Source organism: Psilocybe cubensis, chromosome 7, assembly GCF_017499595.1.
Source record: "Psilocybe cubensis strain MGC-MH-2018 chromosome 7, whole genome shotgun sequence".
Taxonomy (NCBI): domain Eukaryota; kingdom Fungi; phylum Basidiomycota; class Agaricomycetes; order Agaricales; family Agrocybaceae; genus Psilocybe; species Psilocybe cubensis.
The window spans coordinates 532,777-548,825 of NC_063005.1; the positions used below are offsets into that span (position 1 = coordinate 532,777).

The 16,049-nt window shown below is 45.1% G+C and overlaps 6 protein-coding genes across 6 annotated transcripts; 3 read left to right on the plus strand and 3 right to left on the minus strand.

Moving 5' to 3' along the window:
• Positions 1–483: 483 nt before the first annotated feature.
• On the minus strand, positions 484–3,477 carry JR316_0007712 (fatty-acyl coenzyme A oxidase; the record flags this gene model as incomplete). The annotated part of the gene is made up of 15 exons (XM_047893443.1): positions 484–542; positions 602–660; positions 718–741; positions 796–944; positions 1,077–1,598; positions 1,655–1,853; positions 1,917–1,944; positions 2,007–2,023; positions 2,075–2,144; positions 2,208–2,355; positions 2,411–2,479; positions 2,543–2,609; positions 2,666–2,770; positions 3,163–3,327; positions 3,419–3,477. The coding sequence occupies 15 exons, from the start codon at positions 3,475–3,477 to the stop codon at positions 484–486; spliced, it is 1,740 nt and encodes a 579-aa protein (XP_047746758.1).
• A 2,840-nt stretch (positions 3,478–6,317) lies between these two features.
• On the plus strand, positions 6,318–8,190 carry JR316_0007713 (MAP kinase kinase skh1/pek1; the record flags this gene model as incomplete). The annotated part of the gene is made up of 5 exons (XM_047893444.1): positions 6,318–7,274; positions 7,369–7,545; positions 7,600–7,746; positions 7,820–7,893; positions 7,953–8,190. The coding sequence occupies 5 exons, from the start codon at positions 6,318–6,320 to the stop codon at positions 8,188–8,190; spliced, it is 1,593 nt and encodes a 530-aa protein (XP_047746759.1).
• Positions 8,191–9,064: 874 nt separating this feature from the next.
• On the plus strand, positions 9,065–10,043 carry JR316_0007714 (uncharacterized protein; the record flags this gene model as incomplete). Its single annotated transcript, XM_047893445.1, has 4 exons — positions 9,065–9,472; positions 9,531–9,860; positions 9,920–9,934; positions 9,993–10,043. The coding sequence occupies 4 exons, from the start codon at positions 9,065–9,067 to the stop codon at positions 10,041–10,043; spliced, it is 804 nt and encodes a 267-aa protein (XP_047746760.1).
• Positions 10,044–11,614: 1,571 nt separating this feature from the next.
• JR316_0007715 (Ankyrin repeat and MYND domain-containing protein 2) lies at positions 11,615–12,990 on the plus strand (the record flags this gene model as incomplete). Its single annotated transcript, XM_047893446.1, has 4 exons — positions 11,615–12,025; positions 12,083–12,476; positions 12,530–12,914; positions 12,963–12,990. The coding sequence occupies 4 exons, from the start codon at positions 11,615–11,617 to the stop codon at positions 12,988–12,990; spliced, it is 1,218 nt and encodes a 405-aa protein (XP_047746761.1).
• Positions 12,991–13,342: 352 nt separating this feature from the next.
• JR316_0007716 (Fruiting body protein SC1) lies at positions 13,343–13,866 on the minus strand (the record flags this gene model as incomplete). Its single annotated transcript, XM_047893447.1, has 4 exons — positions 13,343–13,390; positions 13,452–13,534; positions 13,594–13,669; positions 13,729–13,866. 4 exons carry the CDS (start codon positions 13,864–13,866, stop codon positions 13,343–13,345), a joined length of 345 nt encoding a protein of 114 aa, XP_047746762.1.
• A 1,663-nt stretch (positions 13,867–15,529) lies between these two features.
• Positions 15,530–16,040, minus strand: JR316_0007717 (Fruiting body protein SC1; the record flags this gene model as incomplete). Its single annotated transcript, XM_047893448.1, has 4 exons — positions 15,530–15,577; positions 15,632–15,714; positions 15,771–15,846; positions 15,909–16,040. The coding sequence occupies 4 exons, from the start codon at positions 16,038–16,040 to the stop codon at positions 15,530–15,532; spliced, it is 339 nt and encodes a 112-aa protein (XP_047746763.1).
• Between the last annotated feature and the right edge of the window lie 9 nt (positions 16,041–16,049).

The window sequence follows — 16,049 nt, forward strand, 5'->3', positions numbered from 1 at the left end:
CAGCGAAACGTCTCTGAGAGCCTGTTCCACTTCCGCATGGCATGGTTGTTGACAAGAAATGCGCGTTAGTGATCAGGATCAGGCACGTCGGCTATACCCGAAGTGAGCTAAGCCGAGGGTCTAGGCCCGTGCACGAGTCTAATTAAGGCAATTCTGCTTGCGAGTGGCTCTTGCTAGTGTCGGCTTGAGCCTTGCGATGAGTGATCCGAAACCAGCATGCCTTTGGCATAAGCGCCCGCAATAGGCCTACATATATTCAAAGAGTTATCCAGTATATTCATCACTGAAAATTGACTAACAACAGATAGCAGACGTAGGATCTCAATCAAGGGCAGAAAAGACATTTACAAGTAGGCAATACAATTAACATGAACTACGTGTTTCCAAAAATTATTAGACTACATACATTGTTACATTCCAAGCGGGGCCGCAGAGGGAAAAGGGATGAATACCAAATTACATAAGCGTCGTCTCAAAGGGTGTTCAGTTGAACACTTGAGGTGGCTGTTCGTCGAATATTGGGCAAAGCTGATCAAACGAAGCTGAGTAAAACATGTCAGTATGATGGTACACCTTCTATTTTAAATAACGATGAGCTTACGTGGATGACGGCTTGAAGCAATACCCGGAATGTTTTCTGCAAAGACGATTGCTAAGCCCCTGAATATTACAAGTGGATAAGTATGTGTACGCCCGGAATTTTAGATGACCCCTTACAATTGGAGATGCCAGTCAATGTGACTTGATTAAAAATAAATCAGGCAGCTGATAACAGAGGACACTCAATGGGCGTACCAGTGGAAAATCCATGGTCCAGCATTGTCTGTTACAAATCGAATGGTTACGTTGTCGCCTGCACTACCAAGGCTGACCACGTCGCGTATAACCGGATTGACATAGTTATCGACAGTGCTTCCAGCGCTCCGAATTACATGGAAGTTGTGCTGGGTAAATTATTATGAGCGTTTAAGCCGGCCTTAAATTGTATATGCATACCCCATGAAGATGGAACGGATGCTATTTAAATGCACGATGAGGACCACGATCGCTACGTAGATCGTATAAGAATAACTCACAGGGCTTCCAGCAGCGCCACCAGGTAAAGAAACTTCAATGACCTTGTTAGGAGGCAAGACATATACGTCGCCTTCCGGGAGGAGTTCCTGTGGCGTATACTTCTTGCTCAAAATCTGCAGAAGCACTGGCAAGGAAGGCGGCTTGAAAGTGGCGTTATTCACATTGAAAGCTGTTCCGTTGAATTGAATGTTGAGATTAATATTAACATCAGCGGCTCCGCGCTGTGCGACACCGGGAACGCCGCCATTAGAAAGAGGATGGAGATTAGTTTCCAATAAAGGATTGTTAGTCGAAAGAGTAGTGTTTGGATCCACGGCAGGAGTTCCGACGTAGCGTAGAATGGCAGAGTTAATACCTCCATCGAATCCTATCGCAGCTGCAAGGTTTGGGTTGGCACGGATCCAGTAACTTCCCCTAGGTTGATTAGCATTCAACACAAAGGAGTACCTTTGACCCGCAAAGATCTGAAGAGAATCAACTACGAGAGGCTGGACGTTCACACCATCTACTTCGATGACGGTCTGTTCAAAAATTAGTGAAGATTTCAGAGAGAGATAAATTACTCTACGTTACGCACCATGGTATGACCGTCAATGCTAAAGGTAAAGTTGGGATCACACGACATCGAGACTAAACGGAAGCGGTAGCGCTTTTTTGGCACGACTGTAATAACCGCCAGTGGGGAGGCAGGCCCGCCGGCAAAGCGACCAAGACCGTTGATCAAGACTGAATCTGCCTTAGGGATGAGTCCAGCTGAAGGCGATGGCGTATGGTACCTGTCAAACACAGATAAACATGGTCAATCAAACTCCTTCAATTCTGAAAATGTCTGATCGAACCAATCTGAAAGAGTAATTATAGTCGACTCTAAAAGCGTTTGGATCAGATGAAAGTGGATAATAGATCATACCATGTGGTCGGTGGCTTACCGTCGTCAATATCGTATCTAAAGCTGGAATTAGCGCCACTGTCGATTTTCAATCAACGTCAAGCTTACCTGGATTTATGCGGATCATGTGGGTCATATACAACCATTGGACCTCTCAGGCCGTCGCAGTACTGGGCGGCTAGCAAACGTAATTGGTTTCAATAAGTTGAACAGAATGAAGACAGGTGTTGAATTAAGCCACCGTAATGAGAGTGATACCAGTAGGTCCCCGCCTGATCCGGAGCCCTAAACTGATACAAGAACGAATGTCCAGAAGAGATAGGACATTGGTTTACTCCAACTGGGCCATCTGCCCAGCTGCTGCCTTGTTGAAAAAATCCATGCCAATGCTAACAATGGTAATCATTTCAAGTAATGAGAGCGAAAGATTGTAATGCAACTTACGATACTTGTACCCGTCAACATAGTCGTATCGGTTAATTGATCAACAACATTGATGTTAAAAGGATCTCCCTAACAGAAAAGATTGTATCGGTGGTCAGCAGAATCATACGACATTGAGCATTACAGAACTACCTTTTGGGCAGTAATAGCTGGCCCCGGGAACTGGAGTTTGTTAGAAGAAGCACCTGCAAGGACAGCACTAAAAGTAAAAGCCTATTTAGCAAGAAAATCAAACTTTCAACAGTGAAAGCGTACGAGCGACTGAAACCGTCAGGTGAGATGACCTTGTTCCCGATAACTAAATTCGTCGAGGGTCCAAGGGCAGCAAGTGCACCAGATATAGATAATAGCAAGATAAACCTAGAAGCTGAAGACATAATAATAAGCAAGTTTTGCAAAGAAAAACTTCCAATGAGCGAAGTCGTGAAGAAATCTTCGCCTTGAAGCACACTTTTATATCGCGTCATGCGTAATAGGTGTACATTTATAGCAAACCAAAACCCAAAATGACAGATTGATAAAGAACAACATCAAAGGCTCACGTCTGAGATGATTAATACCATGTCCAAGCAGCAGTGGATCGATTAATAGGGTTGAGTGGGTAGATCGTATCGAAAAATAGCATCCCATTACTCACACACAACATTTTAGACAAGTCTGCCTTGAAAAGAAGCAGACGATAGGATGTAGCAAATATGCTGATGGACACAGGGGAAGCAAAACAGGTTCTCGCATTGAGTTTGTTCTTGTACTGGCCGGTTAACGGGTCTCCCTCTCCCTCCCGATTACCATGGCCCATGCTTCGCATCTTCTTCCGTGGAACTTGAGAAGTATCCACACCTCTAATGAACAGCTTTTCCAAGCGCTCCAAGGGCGGCCATTTCAACTCAAGAAGTCTCGAACGAGACACGATTTCCCTGTAAACATGTACGCACAACTACATAAGTGATTACAGCGGACGGAACAAATAAGCACTGAACTTACACAAAACAGGTACACCAAGATAACCCCTGGACTGGATTGACGTAAAAGACGTCGTCCGGGACCGATGGTCGCATCATTTGCATTTTAAAGAACACCATCTCCGTTTGTCCTTTGGCGCGCTTGATCTAACATTGAAAACTCCCACAAAGTGATTGATATAGATGGTTTTTGCGCATTGGAAGTAGGGTGTATATGGTGCAGAAGGGTCTGTTTCTGGGATCACGGGGCCCCATGCCGAATGCTTACGTTCGCATTGCCATCTCTCCCCCAGAAGATTGCACACATGTGGCGTAGAGGCCGACTTCTAGCCTTGATATTGAAAGCTGAGATACCTGGATATACATGCGACTCAGGGCTCGCCACTCGGCTTTATACGCTCCCGAGATGAGTCCAGGACGAACCTAGGTCAATGTACCCAATTCCAACAAAGCTCCATTTGCATCGCAGCGATATCGTTGAGTGATGAGTGATCGCGGAAATCTGCTTATTGATTGAGTGTCCCATGGTCTTCCGCTTCTTCCAATACGTATTTCGTACCACAATGCAAGTGTGTAAGACGCTGCAGCACTGCAGGAGCTATTCAGGATTCAGGATATCGGAAACTAACATACCATAGCCGTAGCTTTCTGGTTTTGTCGTTATGCGACATGCCTACATAATATCTTTTAAGATGCACCGTGGTTGTGGTCATTGCGCGTCGGGTGGAAAGATCCGGGACATAAGAACAAAATGAATGGAGTCGTGTGGGCGGCCTCGCACAGCTCAAAGATAGAAGGATTCTCTACAATGATTAAACTGTTTTTGTCATACATTACATAGAAGGACGTATGTTGACGATCTCGCACCTTGAGGACATCGGAAGAAGGAGATTTCAGCCGTATACGCGTAAACCCCGCAGCTGATATGTATAAGGTACACCTGGGTCCAACGGTTCGCCATCAAGTGCACGAAAGAAGGACAAATGTCCAAAATACTGTCTTCGTTGTCCAGGCCATCACATTCGATGACTCGTCGATGGAGTGTTTCAGTTGTATTGAAGATGCTGTGCTGTCCAGGTTCTCCTTGTCATATATGAAACTTTGGTTGTCCGTCCGTATCGATTGTTTTGACGGAAAGCCGTATACGACGAAGGATGCTAGGTCGAGAACGTAGTTACTCGCGCACATTGAATAGGAGTACAATGGTGGAAATGATTGAGATTGGAAGACGCTAAGCGCTACTTGAGTGTAAATGTCGATGAAATCTGGGTTGGAAGGCTATATGCTTCATTCAATAGTCAAATAAAGATATGGCAATGGTGTGATTGTGCGCGTTGGTACATCCACAAAACGACCCAAAATCCTCAGCCATTCTGTTGTTTAAAGAGGAGATCAAGCGGAGTTTCTGGCGGTTCGATTCAGAAGGTTTCTCCCACTTTCTTATCCCAATCATTCAAACTAAATGTTCCTCTCTACTCAAAACACCTGAAATGCATACGCTTGAACTGTCGATGGCGTATTGACTGAAATACCTGTTGAGGCCATGTGTTCACAATGACAGCAAGGTGTCAATCACTGACAATACGCGCAAAGTTCAAACACACTAATGTTACCAGTCTCGACTAAGGCTGGATCGCATTTCCCCTGAATCTATATGACTCAGAAGCAGTTCCATAACCTCATACATTGAGGTGTAGGCGTTCCACCAAAGCTACAGTAATCCATTCATACCATCCCGTAAACCAAGTTCAATGAAACCCCCCAACCTCCTTGATCTACAACCCCGTAGCTGCGCCCATGTGTGTTTTTTGGGTGTCTGCAGCACCGGGTATCAAAGACATGGCCTCGACCAGTTACGTTCTTTCATGCGGCATCGGCGGTGCCACCCGAGACGATTTTCTGGGTGTTTACACCACCCGGCCGGGGAGATTATACCGATGAAAGAAGGTTCTGTGAATGGTATGTACCTTGAATCATTCTGCAAATATTCCAAAATGATTTCAAGGTATACCGTGGACCTTGTTTGTCGAATATACATCACAATTACGCAGCTTTCGGTGCCAGCCTGCGAGAGTCCACAAAGGCCAACGGAAGTTAATTCAACGTTTTCTGTTTCTTTTTAGTTCACGAATGGCATCTATAGCGTTGCCACGGTAGCATCTCGCCGCAATCCTGATTAATGAAAAGCAATTGCCATCGGTCTCAGCGATCCAATGATGCATCACCGAGAAATTCTCAACAGTGATGTTCTTCGTCATACTAGTATGTAACAGCACAACTCGGGTCTGGAAGACGGCCCAATGGGCGACCTTGCTCTTGATTCACTCATACTTGGATTTTCTAGACCAAAAACACGGCGACACCTCGCTTTTACATCAGCATTTCGGGACTATTCGCCTCGCCTAGAAGTTGTTCGCAACAGGTTGCCCCGCACCGGGACTCAAGCCGATTGTTGATCAACATCTTCAAAGTTCGACAAGTCAACCCCCCATCGATGATGTTTCTGCCGGACAACAATAGACATCACTATGTACGTGCCCTGATATCTCGCTATGTACCTGTTAGCTCGATTAAAAGGTACTGATAAGTTGCCCGACTCGAGGTGTAACATTGACTCTATCGAATCTCACCATTGGGAAGCATGTCCTTGTATATTTCACAAGTTCTTGTCCTATCGTTGGCTTTGGCAAGAATTTCTCTTGTGAGGTGTACATATTTTTTCGGTGATTCTTATCAGGATTAAAAATACCCGTCTTCACCAAATTATGATGCGTGGACAACTATCCCACGCAATGGCAATGCTGCGAAGCATCTGAGCTCTCTCTTCAAGAGCCGTCATTCTTTCAGGTTATCCAGACCTCCAGCTTTTTCTTACTCTTTTCTGTTTAAACCTGGCTAGCCAGGGCATGATATAGAATCTGTCTAGAACAGTTTTTATTCCCCAGATGAACTTTCCAAGGCCGGCGCCAGGAGGACCGAGAGAGCGACTCACTCCTTTGCTTTCTCTAAACACACAACCCCAAAATCAAGATAGACCACTCGACTTGCAGCACCACCTTCCGCTTTCACGCTCAGGATATAATTCGCACTCCAACTCGAACAATGCAACACACTCTCCGTCAAGCACATCTTTGTTCAGCAATGCCCCGTCAATCTTTTTGAAAACCCCAAAACCACCCAAAGGGAAAAGAGTAGACGCGCCCCACGTTACAGTTGACGTTGGAAGAAGGGTTTCAGGGAACAATGGGGATGGGGACCAGTCGACTATCCGCCCAGAGGTCACGTATTCTCCACAAGAAGGGCCTCGGCGACCTGCGGAAATCCCGATGGGCAACATGATTGGTGTCGTCCCACCTGTCTACCCATCCGCGCCGCGAGAGGATCCGATTCAGACTCTTCGGCAGGCAGTCAGCAACATCTCAATAGGGTACAGCGCCAATTCGAATCAAAGCGGCTCAATGACACATTCTCCAGAGGGATCGTCCAAATCATCGCCTGGATCGTCTGCGACCGGGGGTCACGGCTACCACGGTCTGCCGGAGCCTGGGAAGCCTAAGGAATTCAACGATGAGGTTTTTGAGGTGATCTCGAGGCTGGGAGAAGGTGCAGGCGGGGCGGTACATCATGTACGGGACACTCGTGATGGCTCAATATACGCGAGGAAGACGATCACTACTCGGGAAGTCTCTACGCGGCAGGTTGTGCGGGAGCTGAAAATAATCGCGACAACCTCGCATGTCAACATTGTTCAATGTTTCGGCGCCTACATGAGTCCGTCTAGCTCCGAGGTCAAGATAATTATGGAGTATTGTGATGGCCAAAGTTTGGAGGCTATAGGCAAGAAGTTGAAGGAGCGGAGCGCTATCATTGGAGAGAAGATTGCCGGAAGGATAGCTGAAGGGGTGAGTCGCCTTTTGCATTTTAAACGTTCTTCGCCATTTCTAGACTAGCTTACGATCGTGCCACGTTTACGCATTGGTCGTATATGACTGTTAGATTCTTCAAGGCCTCACTTACTTGCACTCGAGACGAACAATTCATCGAGACATCAAACCATCTAATATTCTTTTATCTCGGGAGGGGATTGTTAAACTATGTGACTTTGGTGTCTCTGGCGAACTCACGAACGAATCTTTTCTGGGGACCTTCACTGGAACATTGGTATACATGGCGGTAAGTGTAATTTATCAACCAAAAAGCTTAATTGCCAATATATGCATTGTGTAGCCTGAACGAGTGTCTGGTGGTGAATATACTATTCGAGCCGATGTCTGGTCCGCAGGGATATCCCTGCTTGAGCTTGTACAAAATCGCTTTCCGTTCCCTGCTGAACTCTCAACTATCGAGTTAATCTTGACGATTACTAATAGCGAGGTATGGAGCTCTTCTTTCTTCTTTCTCATACATGGTTCTGCTTGTTAACATGTATCTGGAATCGCCAATGTAGCCTCCAAGCCTGGAAGATGATCCTGAAGCGGATATTACATGGAGCGACGAAATGAAAGATTTCATTCGTCAAACGTGAGGCGACTTCATACTACTTATAAACTTTCTTTGATGTTTTAACTGCTTATTCGTAGATTAATCCGCGAACCACGTTCACGTCCTACCCCTCGCGAAATGCTGGATCATCCTTGGATAAGAATTGTCATGAATCAGGAGGACCATATGGCCAAATGGATTCGTCAAGTTTGGGGCTGGCCCAAGCCAAGCAAACGTCCTCGTAAAGGCTCCAGCAGATACGAGAATAATGGAGAGGATGATGGCGGGAACATGTCAAAACACTCGACTGGGAGCTCCGTCAGCCCCGCGGATTGATAAACACCTTGTGAAGCCTAGATCGCTACCCCAATTCCGCGATGCTCATGCTACGCCCATAGCCGCTCAGCTTCGTATGCACTGTCCCAGGGTGACGTGGCTTACGAACCTACGACTGGATCCTTTGACGCTCGGTTGCCACTGATCAAGGTTTCTTTGCATCCAAGTTCTTCTATTTACATACGGGCAATCAATCAACCTTGCCCATTAATCATCACCTCTATCTTACGACTTACACTGGGTTAATTGAAGCTCTTCCAGAGCGCCAAACAGAATAGTATTGGTCGCATCATCCAGCGCCATCATTCAGTTTGTATAATCATTGCTTTCGAATGTTGCCACATTTAAAAAAGGTCTTTTTGCTGCTCACATCTATGTATAACATATGACAATTTAATCAGATTGCAACAGGCTTGCCATCTGTCCTTGCATTTCCTACTTGCACTGCATAGTAACGGCTCGTCCCTTTCTCTAGATTTCGAGTCATGTACACTTTTCGCAACTGAGATGCTGAGTCGACAACAGGCCTATCAGCTGCCACGCTTCATCTTATATCCATGCAGTAAAGCTGAATACGGTTACTACACACATGCCTATTCTTCGAAGCAGCTTTTCGGGATGTCCAACGGAATCCATTCTTCACTTTATGCGCCCATTGGTTGAGCAATGATTTTGCGACGAAGTCTAGAAATTTAGACGAAAAATGGAAATATTCGGATAAATTGGGACCGATCAATTGCAAAATTCGGATTCAAACACCTAATAAATTGGAATAAATTCGCTGGGATTAGTTTGTCCAGGCAAATTGACGCCTTGACCTTGCCCAATAACATTCATCTTCCAAGCAGCATTTGACTTTTCTTCCATTGTCGAAATGACTTCGAAGCCTATTTCTCGAGATGACCTTCTGGTGCTCCTTTCCTCCATGGGCGTTGTTCTTCCCAAAGATAACAAATTACCTGAAGAAGAGCTCAACAAGCGGCTTAAAGAAGCCCTAGACACATCGCAGGAGTATTCGGATGTCATCAAGAAGGAACCTGTAGACCCTCTGTCCCTGCCTAAATGGTCTTCAGAGGAGAAAACTTTATATCAGGCGTCGCAGAGGGACAGCCTGTTGGAAAATTTAGGCGCTTCTTTTCCATCAAACGCTGTCTCTTTGGCGAAGGAGTATACCTTCAAGGAAATGAAGCAGACTCTACTAGGCGTTGCGTATACATATGACTTGGGCGTTAAAGAGATCTCATTTTTGACCCACGACGATACGTGGGGTATCTTTATCAGGGTGCGTCGCGTTAATCGTGAACGGGGTTATAGTATGACAGCTCATATATGCGCACTAGATAATTGGCGTTTACTGTCTCAAAAACGACATCCCCTTGACTTACATCCTATACAAAGAACTAAAGCCCACATCGGACACGCCTCTGGATGTTCTTCGTCGTCAAGTCCGTCTAGAACAGGACGATGTTACTTCACGGATCAGTGACCTTGAGGGACGTGCAATCCTAACGCTCTTTGAGCAGAATGGCGCGAGGCTTGACCCAAAATTGCTCCAACTTGCTGAAAGCCAAACAGTAAAACATTCGGGTTTCCGACCTTCGTTTATCCTCCCACTCTGTCCAATCAACATGCGCAATCTAGGAAGCCTGACTAAGGATCCTGGATGCGAAGTGTGCGGAAAGAAAACTACGTCTCGTTGTGTGCAATGTATGACGGCCGTATATTGTAGCAAAGGTGCGTGTTGGTAATTGTTCATTGACTTGAGCACCTGTTTTGACTAAATACTTATCTTGTGTTTGCAGAATGTCAGCGAGAAGATTGGCGAACTCACAAGTCGGCATGCAAATCAATGAAAGGGGGTTCATGGCACCCTATCACTGTCACCACGACTATGCCTGGAATGCCAAGTGGAGGTTTTTTATCGAACATCAACACCCGCGACTCGTTGCACAGACATCCTCGCACTCAAAAAATTCCCTCAATTCCCAATTCCCAGGGGACTAAAATTTTCCTTGCCAAATTCCAAGTACCACTCGGGAATACGGCCTCACAAATGATGATATACGATAGACAGAAGGACTTTCAAGTTTTTTGGATGAGGAACACCAATCCTAAGCTTTTTGACGAGGCACACAGATCCATGCAAGGGCGAATGAAGATGTACAGGTGGATGAAGCGAATTTCTGACAACCAGTACGCAATCTGCCTCGACCGTGCGCCAGAGCAAGACCCCCTGTGGTAGATTTGATCGACAATCATTGTATATCTGGGACATTCATTCATTTTTTCGCTCAGCATTGTATTCTCCCTGGCTGTTATCGCACGCGCATATGTTTAAACTTTTCCTATTGTCACTGTAATCCAACTGTAATCGAACCCTCTGTTTTCGCGTTTTTGATCAACACACCCCTATCTATAGTTTTCGCGTCAATTTTGTGAGACCGAATGGATTACTGTGTCCGCGCGTCCGCCGGACATCCGCCGGACAGACTCACGTGACTACCTCGTCACGTCGCGTCTCAATGTACATTGCGCGCGCTCTCGCGCGCTTTGTATATATACTCAACAACCCTAAAAACTAATCCCTAACCCCTAATCCCTAACCCATAATCCCTAACCCCTAATCCCTAACCCCTACACCCAACCCTAAACTACCTAATCCCAACCCTAAACTACCTAATCTAATTAATTAATTAATCCAACCCTAAGAAATAAAACAAACTGCTAAAATATATCAAGCACTGGAGTGGTGAGATTGAAACTAATAATTCCACCACTGCAGTGGTATAAGTTATGTAGACAATTTCACCACTTCAGTGGTACAAATCATGTGCACTGTTCTAGCACTTGAGTGATATAAGATACATTCTAAATGTTACCACTCCAGTGGTGTAGAAATTATAAAAGTAGCAATAATTACTATTCTTAGCATTGTATTTATTCTATCTGACACACAACTATGACCACTGCAGTGGTGGAATACAACAAGTCAATTTCAGCACTGAAGTGGCAAACTCCAACATATTAATTTCACCACTTCAGTGCTGATATTAACTTGCTACATTCCACCAATGAAGTGGTCATACTTACATGCTGTACTTGATCACTGGAGTGACCAAATTTACATGTCGGATTTGACCACTTCAGTGGTGAAAACTAACATGTCAATTTCACCACCGCGGTGGTCACGTGGGTCACGTGCTGTCCGCCGGACACTCCGTCCGGCGGAAATTATGATTATATTAATCCATTCTATCTGAATTTTGTCGAGTTCGGATCCAATACATAATCGGATCAAATGTGCACGACGCCCGTCGATCACTCTTCTGAGTACGACATTTGGATAAGCGAACCGCCACGAACATTTTCCAGACCAGCTATCAGCTTTTTCATTTAATACTCATTTCCTTCCAGAGTTTTTACAATGTCGTCAAACGATATTTCTCGAGATGAGCTTCTCCTTCTTCTGTCCTCTATGGGCGTCGTTCTCGCTAAGGATAACAAACTGCCCACAGAGGAACTAAACAGGAGATTCGGAATGGCTCTGAATACTGCTCAGGAACTGTCGGATGTCGTAGACAAGACACCCATAAACCTTGCTTCATTACCGAGATGGACATCGCAAAAGACACTGTTCGACGCTACAAAACGAGGAAGCCTGACCGAAGCGTTGGTGGGATATATGTCTCAACCGAAGAAAGGATACCTCTCACCAAAGGAGGAAATTTTCAAAGAAATGCGTCAAAGTGTTCTTCTCATGGCACATGTGTGTGATGTTGGCCTGAGAGATATATGTTTCTTGACTGAAGGGGATGAGTTGGGAATCTTCGTTCGGGTACGTACGTGGCAAACAGTATTGATTGCAGTGTAAACGCTCAATCGGTTTCGACAGATAATGGATGTCCTTCGCATAAAAGATGGCGTTCCGCTTTATTATTTCGTCTACCGAGAACTGGTTCCCACACCTGACACGCCCATGGATGCACTCATTGACGGTATAGGCGTCGACAGAACGCTTATCAAAACTGGAATCAGCGATCTCGAAAGGCGTACACTTCTAAGACTGTTTCGCAAAAATACGAAGAAGCTCGACCCCAAAATTATCGCAATGGAACGAGATGCACAAGGCAAGGAGACGGGTCACCATCCATCATTTGTCCTACCACTCTGCCCTATTGCGATGCGCAATCTGGGAAAGCTTACCAACAATCCCGGTTGCGAAGTGTGCGGGAAGAAAAATACCAGCCGTTGCATGCAATGCATGTCGGTGGTTTATTGTAGTAAACGTGAGCTTTCTAAGTTGTTTTTTTCTGGGACGGCTTTTTACAGCTTCACTCAGAGTGTCAGAAGGAGCATTGGCAGACGCACAAGGAAACCTGCAAATCAATCAAGGGAGGAACTTGGCATTCCATCACAGTACAAGAGCCGGACATGGGGCCGCCTGAGCTAAATTCTATAGTGAATCGTCTGGAGTCGATGCACAATCCTCAAACTGCAGGCATAAGCCCCTCAAATAACGGGATCCCTCCCGACGTCCATGGAGGAAAGGTGTTCCTCGCCAAGTTCCAGGTATCGCTGACCTATGATAACTACGGAATTTTAGCCCCAGATATGTTAGTTTATGACAGGACCAGGAGCTTCCGTTTTTTCTGGAAAAGAAGGTCTAATCCGCGATTGTTCGCGGAAGCGCAGAAAATGATGGGATCCAAGTTGAAGTTTTATAGGTGGGTGCGGCGAACAGGTGACTATCAATTTGATCTTTGCATCGATAGAGCGCCGCGAGAGGATCCTCTTTGGTAGACATCATCAATATCTTCATATATATAGTGAATCTAGGTATAAGTTAAATGCTTTAAAAATGCACATGCCTATTAACTCCGCTAAACACTAAAGATGGTTCAAAGTTTGTTCAAAATACATAACACTCTCACAGATTGCATCAATCACCCATTTATAGTCATTAAGTTTCCTAAACAGGATCATCTTCTGATTGGATTGCCTGATGATGCTTGCATAGATATCAAAGACGAAAAGCATTAAAGATAAAGCAGATAAATCAATATATTGGTACCAGTTATATTCTCCATTCGAAATACTACGAATATTGATCAACGTTTCTGATCCTTAACCATCCTGCAGAAGAAGAGGTTTATTACAGGTTGATGTTGATAGGGGTGCAGCCAGTAGTGATGATGCCATTCTGGAGTGCATGGACATTAGATTCCTCTACATCTGGTCGTCAATAACACCAATGGACTTACGAATGTGTTGCCGGTGCAGCACACAGGTTGAGCACTGCAAGAGTTGCCGGAGATTCCCAAAACATCGATGGGGGAGCAGCTCACTACAAAGCATCATGTTGAGCTCGGCAGAACAAATGGAGCGTAACATTATAGAGCTTACATCCAAGAAGGCCAGTGACGGGGCCGAGAACAATGCCCAAGAGGCCGAGGAGAAGGTTGGTAGAGCTAGCGGTGGCCTGAAGTAGCACGTCAGTGATTGTGGAAATCGTATACCCCTGTGTAGAAAAAATATTACCGAGAGTGTTTGGTCGCAGCAGTTGAGAGTACCGGTGTTGCACTGGTTGGAAGGGCCATCGCCACTGTTACGGGGAACAGCAGTGGCTGCTGCAAGGAGTGGGAGAGCGAGAACAAGAGTGGAGGCACGAGCGAACATATTGAGTTAGGTACGGTTTGTGTTCTGAGGCGGGGCTTGTTGGTTGTAGTAGAACTGCGTTCAACTGAGGAATAGCAGTAATGAGGTCCTCTCTTTATATGTTTTCGAATACTTCTTTGTTGTGATAAATAAGGTCACACAGCAGATAAACTATACCGCGTTCCGTGATTGTTTGGGAGGATTTCTTCTCAGATTTTGGCATTGCTTTGAACATTGACGGCGCCACATGTGTCAGGAAATTGAAATCTAGACAGGGCCGCTGCATTATAATTTGATGACCATAGCCAAATCGTTCTCCGCCATTGGCTGTCACATTTCCGAGCGCCTTTTAGCCGAAGAGGCTATAGAAATCCTTATAATACCAATCGTAGGTTATTTTTCCATGTGCAACCACGATGTCAAATGTTGACAGTCTATTCGATCCTGAGTCCTTGCAGTACCGTTGATTCAGAGTCTTGCGTCATTGTTTGACGGGTTATGATGACACGGGTATTGCATGACGAGTAAGTCAGTTGAACATTGGAAAGTAGTAGTCTCTGGATTCATGGAACGCTCAGAGATTACGCCTCCGCGCAAGGAACAAGGAATCACCATACCTGTGCCTAGAATCAAGAAGCTTGTTCATGTTGACGGATAATTATCAGATCCGAACAAACGATTCATAATTAGAAAGCGCTAGTCCATAAATGGTTGTAGACGAGTCCTATATTTAATGCAGCCGATATGCAGTGAATGCATCCTCCGATAACCATTATCCATGCCGACCCACTCGTTCCCCAAAAGATTACCAGGTACGGCTGGGTCAATATTCGGGCATCTACACTCGGCTGTGAGGCCGTCGTGAGGCATATGTGACACATTGACCGTTTGTTAGGAAGTTTGTAGTAAGCATGGATTCTCCGAGATATTGGTAATATAAATACAAGTTGCATGCGCAATTTATCCCATGGTTTTCAGCTCATGGGAGTCAAATCTACCCCATGAGAGTTTTCCAGATTAACTTCACGAATCTGGATGATAGTTAATCAACAGAGCGAGGAAAAGAGGCTTGAAGAAGGCTTTGAAGTCGATACATATACTTGTACCAATGTGTAAACCATCACGTGTATCAGATGGAAGTTTCTCGTTCAAAGTATAACCTACTGTAGACCAATCAATAGATTTTCCACGAACTTATTCAGCAGTAAAATAATCTCAACACGGAAGCCATGTCGACTATCGAAGGACCTTCCAGTGCAGAAAGTAATCCTTGTTCGACTTGATGATAACCAAGAAACCAATAGCTGTACTCTTCCAGAATATGTAGCCATGATGTACGAAACGATGGGCGCTTATGACAAAATAACTGTGGAGACTCCGAGAGAGGGATTTTTGATAATCCATCAGAATGATGCAATTACAAATTTCATTTAGGTAAATCTATTTATAGATTGCATTCTCGACACAGTGGACCAAGACTTCAAAGAATTTACCAGTCAAAGTTTAGTTTTTATTGATCACATAGTATATGCTGTTCATTCCTTTGAAGAAAATGAAGCTTTGTCGACAACCAATAACTGTCCATTTTTTTGGTATTTACAACTACATTTAAGTGTCACTGTTCTAGTAGGCTTCACATAGCCATATTCGCCTTCGGTTTAGAAATTTGTCCAAAATTGTATTATTACAAGTTCAGGTTGACTGGAGTGCATCCAAGGCTAACGAGACCGTTCTGGAAGTGATTGAGTCAGTGGTGGATATCTATAACATTAAAAGTTATGCATACGAATTGAGTGTCAGTGCAGCAGGCGGGTTGAGCGCTGCAGGAGTTTCCGGCAACACCAAGGACGGTAATTGGGTTGCAAGTGACTAATAAATAATATGATGCGTCAACTAATCACATATTCTCGTCTAACAACACTTACGTCCAACCTCCCCCGTGACAGATCCAAGGGCGATGCCCAAAAGACCGAGGAGGGATTGAACTGGGCTAGAGGTGGCCTGTAGACGAACAGTTAGCAAGTAACTCTCATATGGAGCCGCAGAGATTCAAAGCTGCTTACACTCTGGACGGAGCTGCAGCATTGCAAAGTGCCGGTGTTGCACTGGTTGGAAGGAGCATCCTGACGAGGGACCGCAGTGGCAGCAACGAAGACGGGTAGAGCAAGAGCAATGAAAGAGGCACGAGCGAACATTGTGTCTGA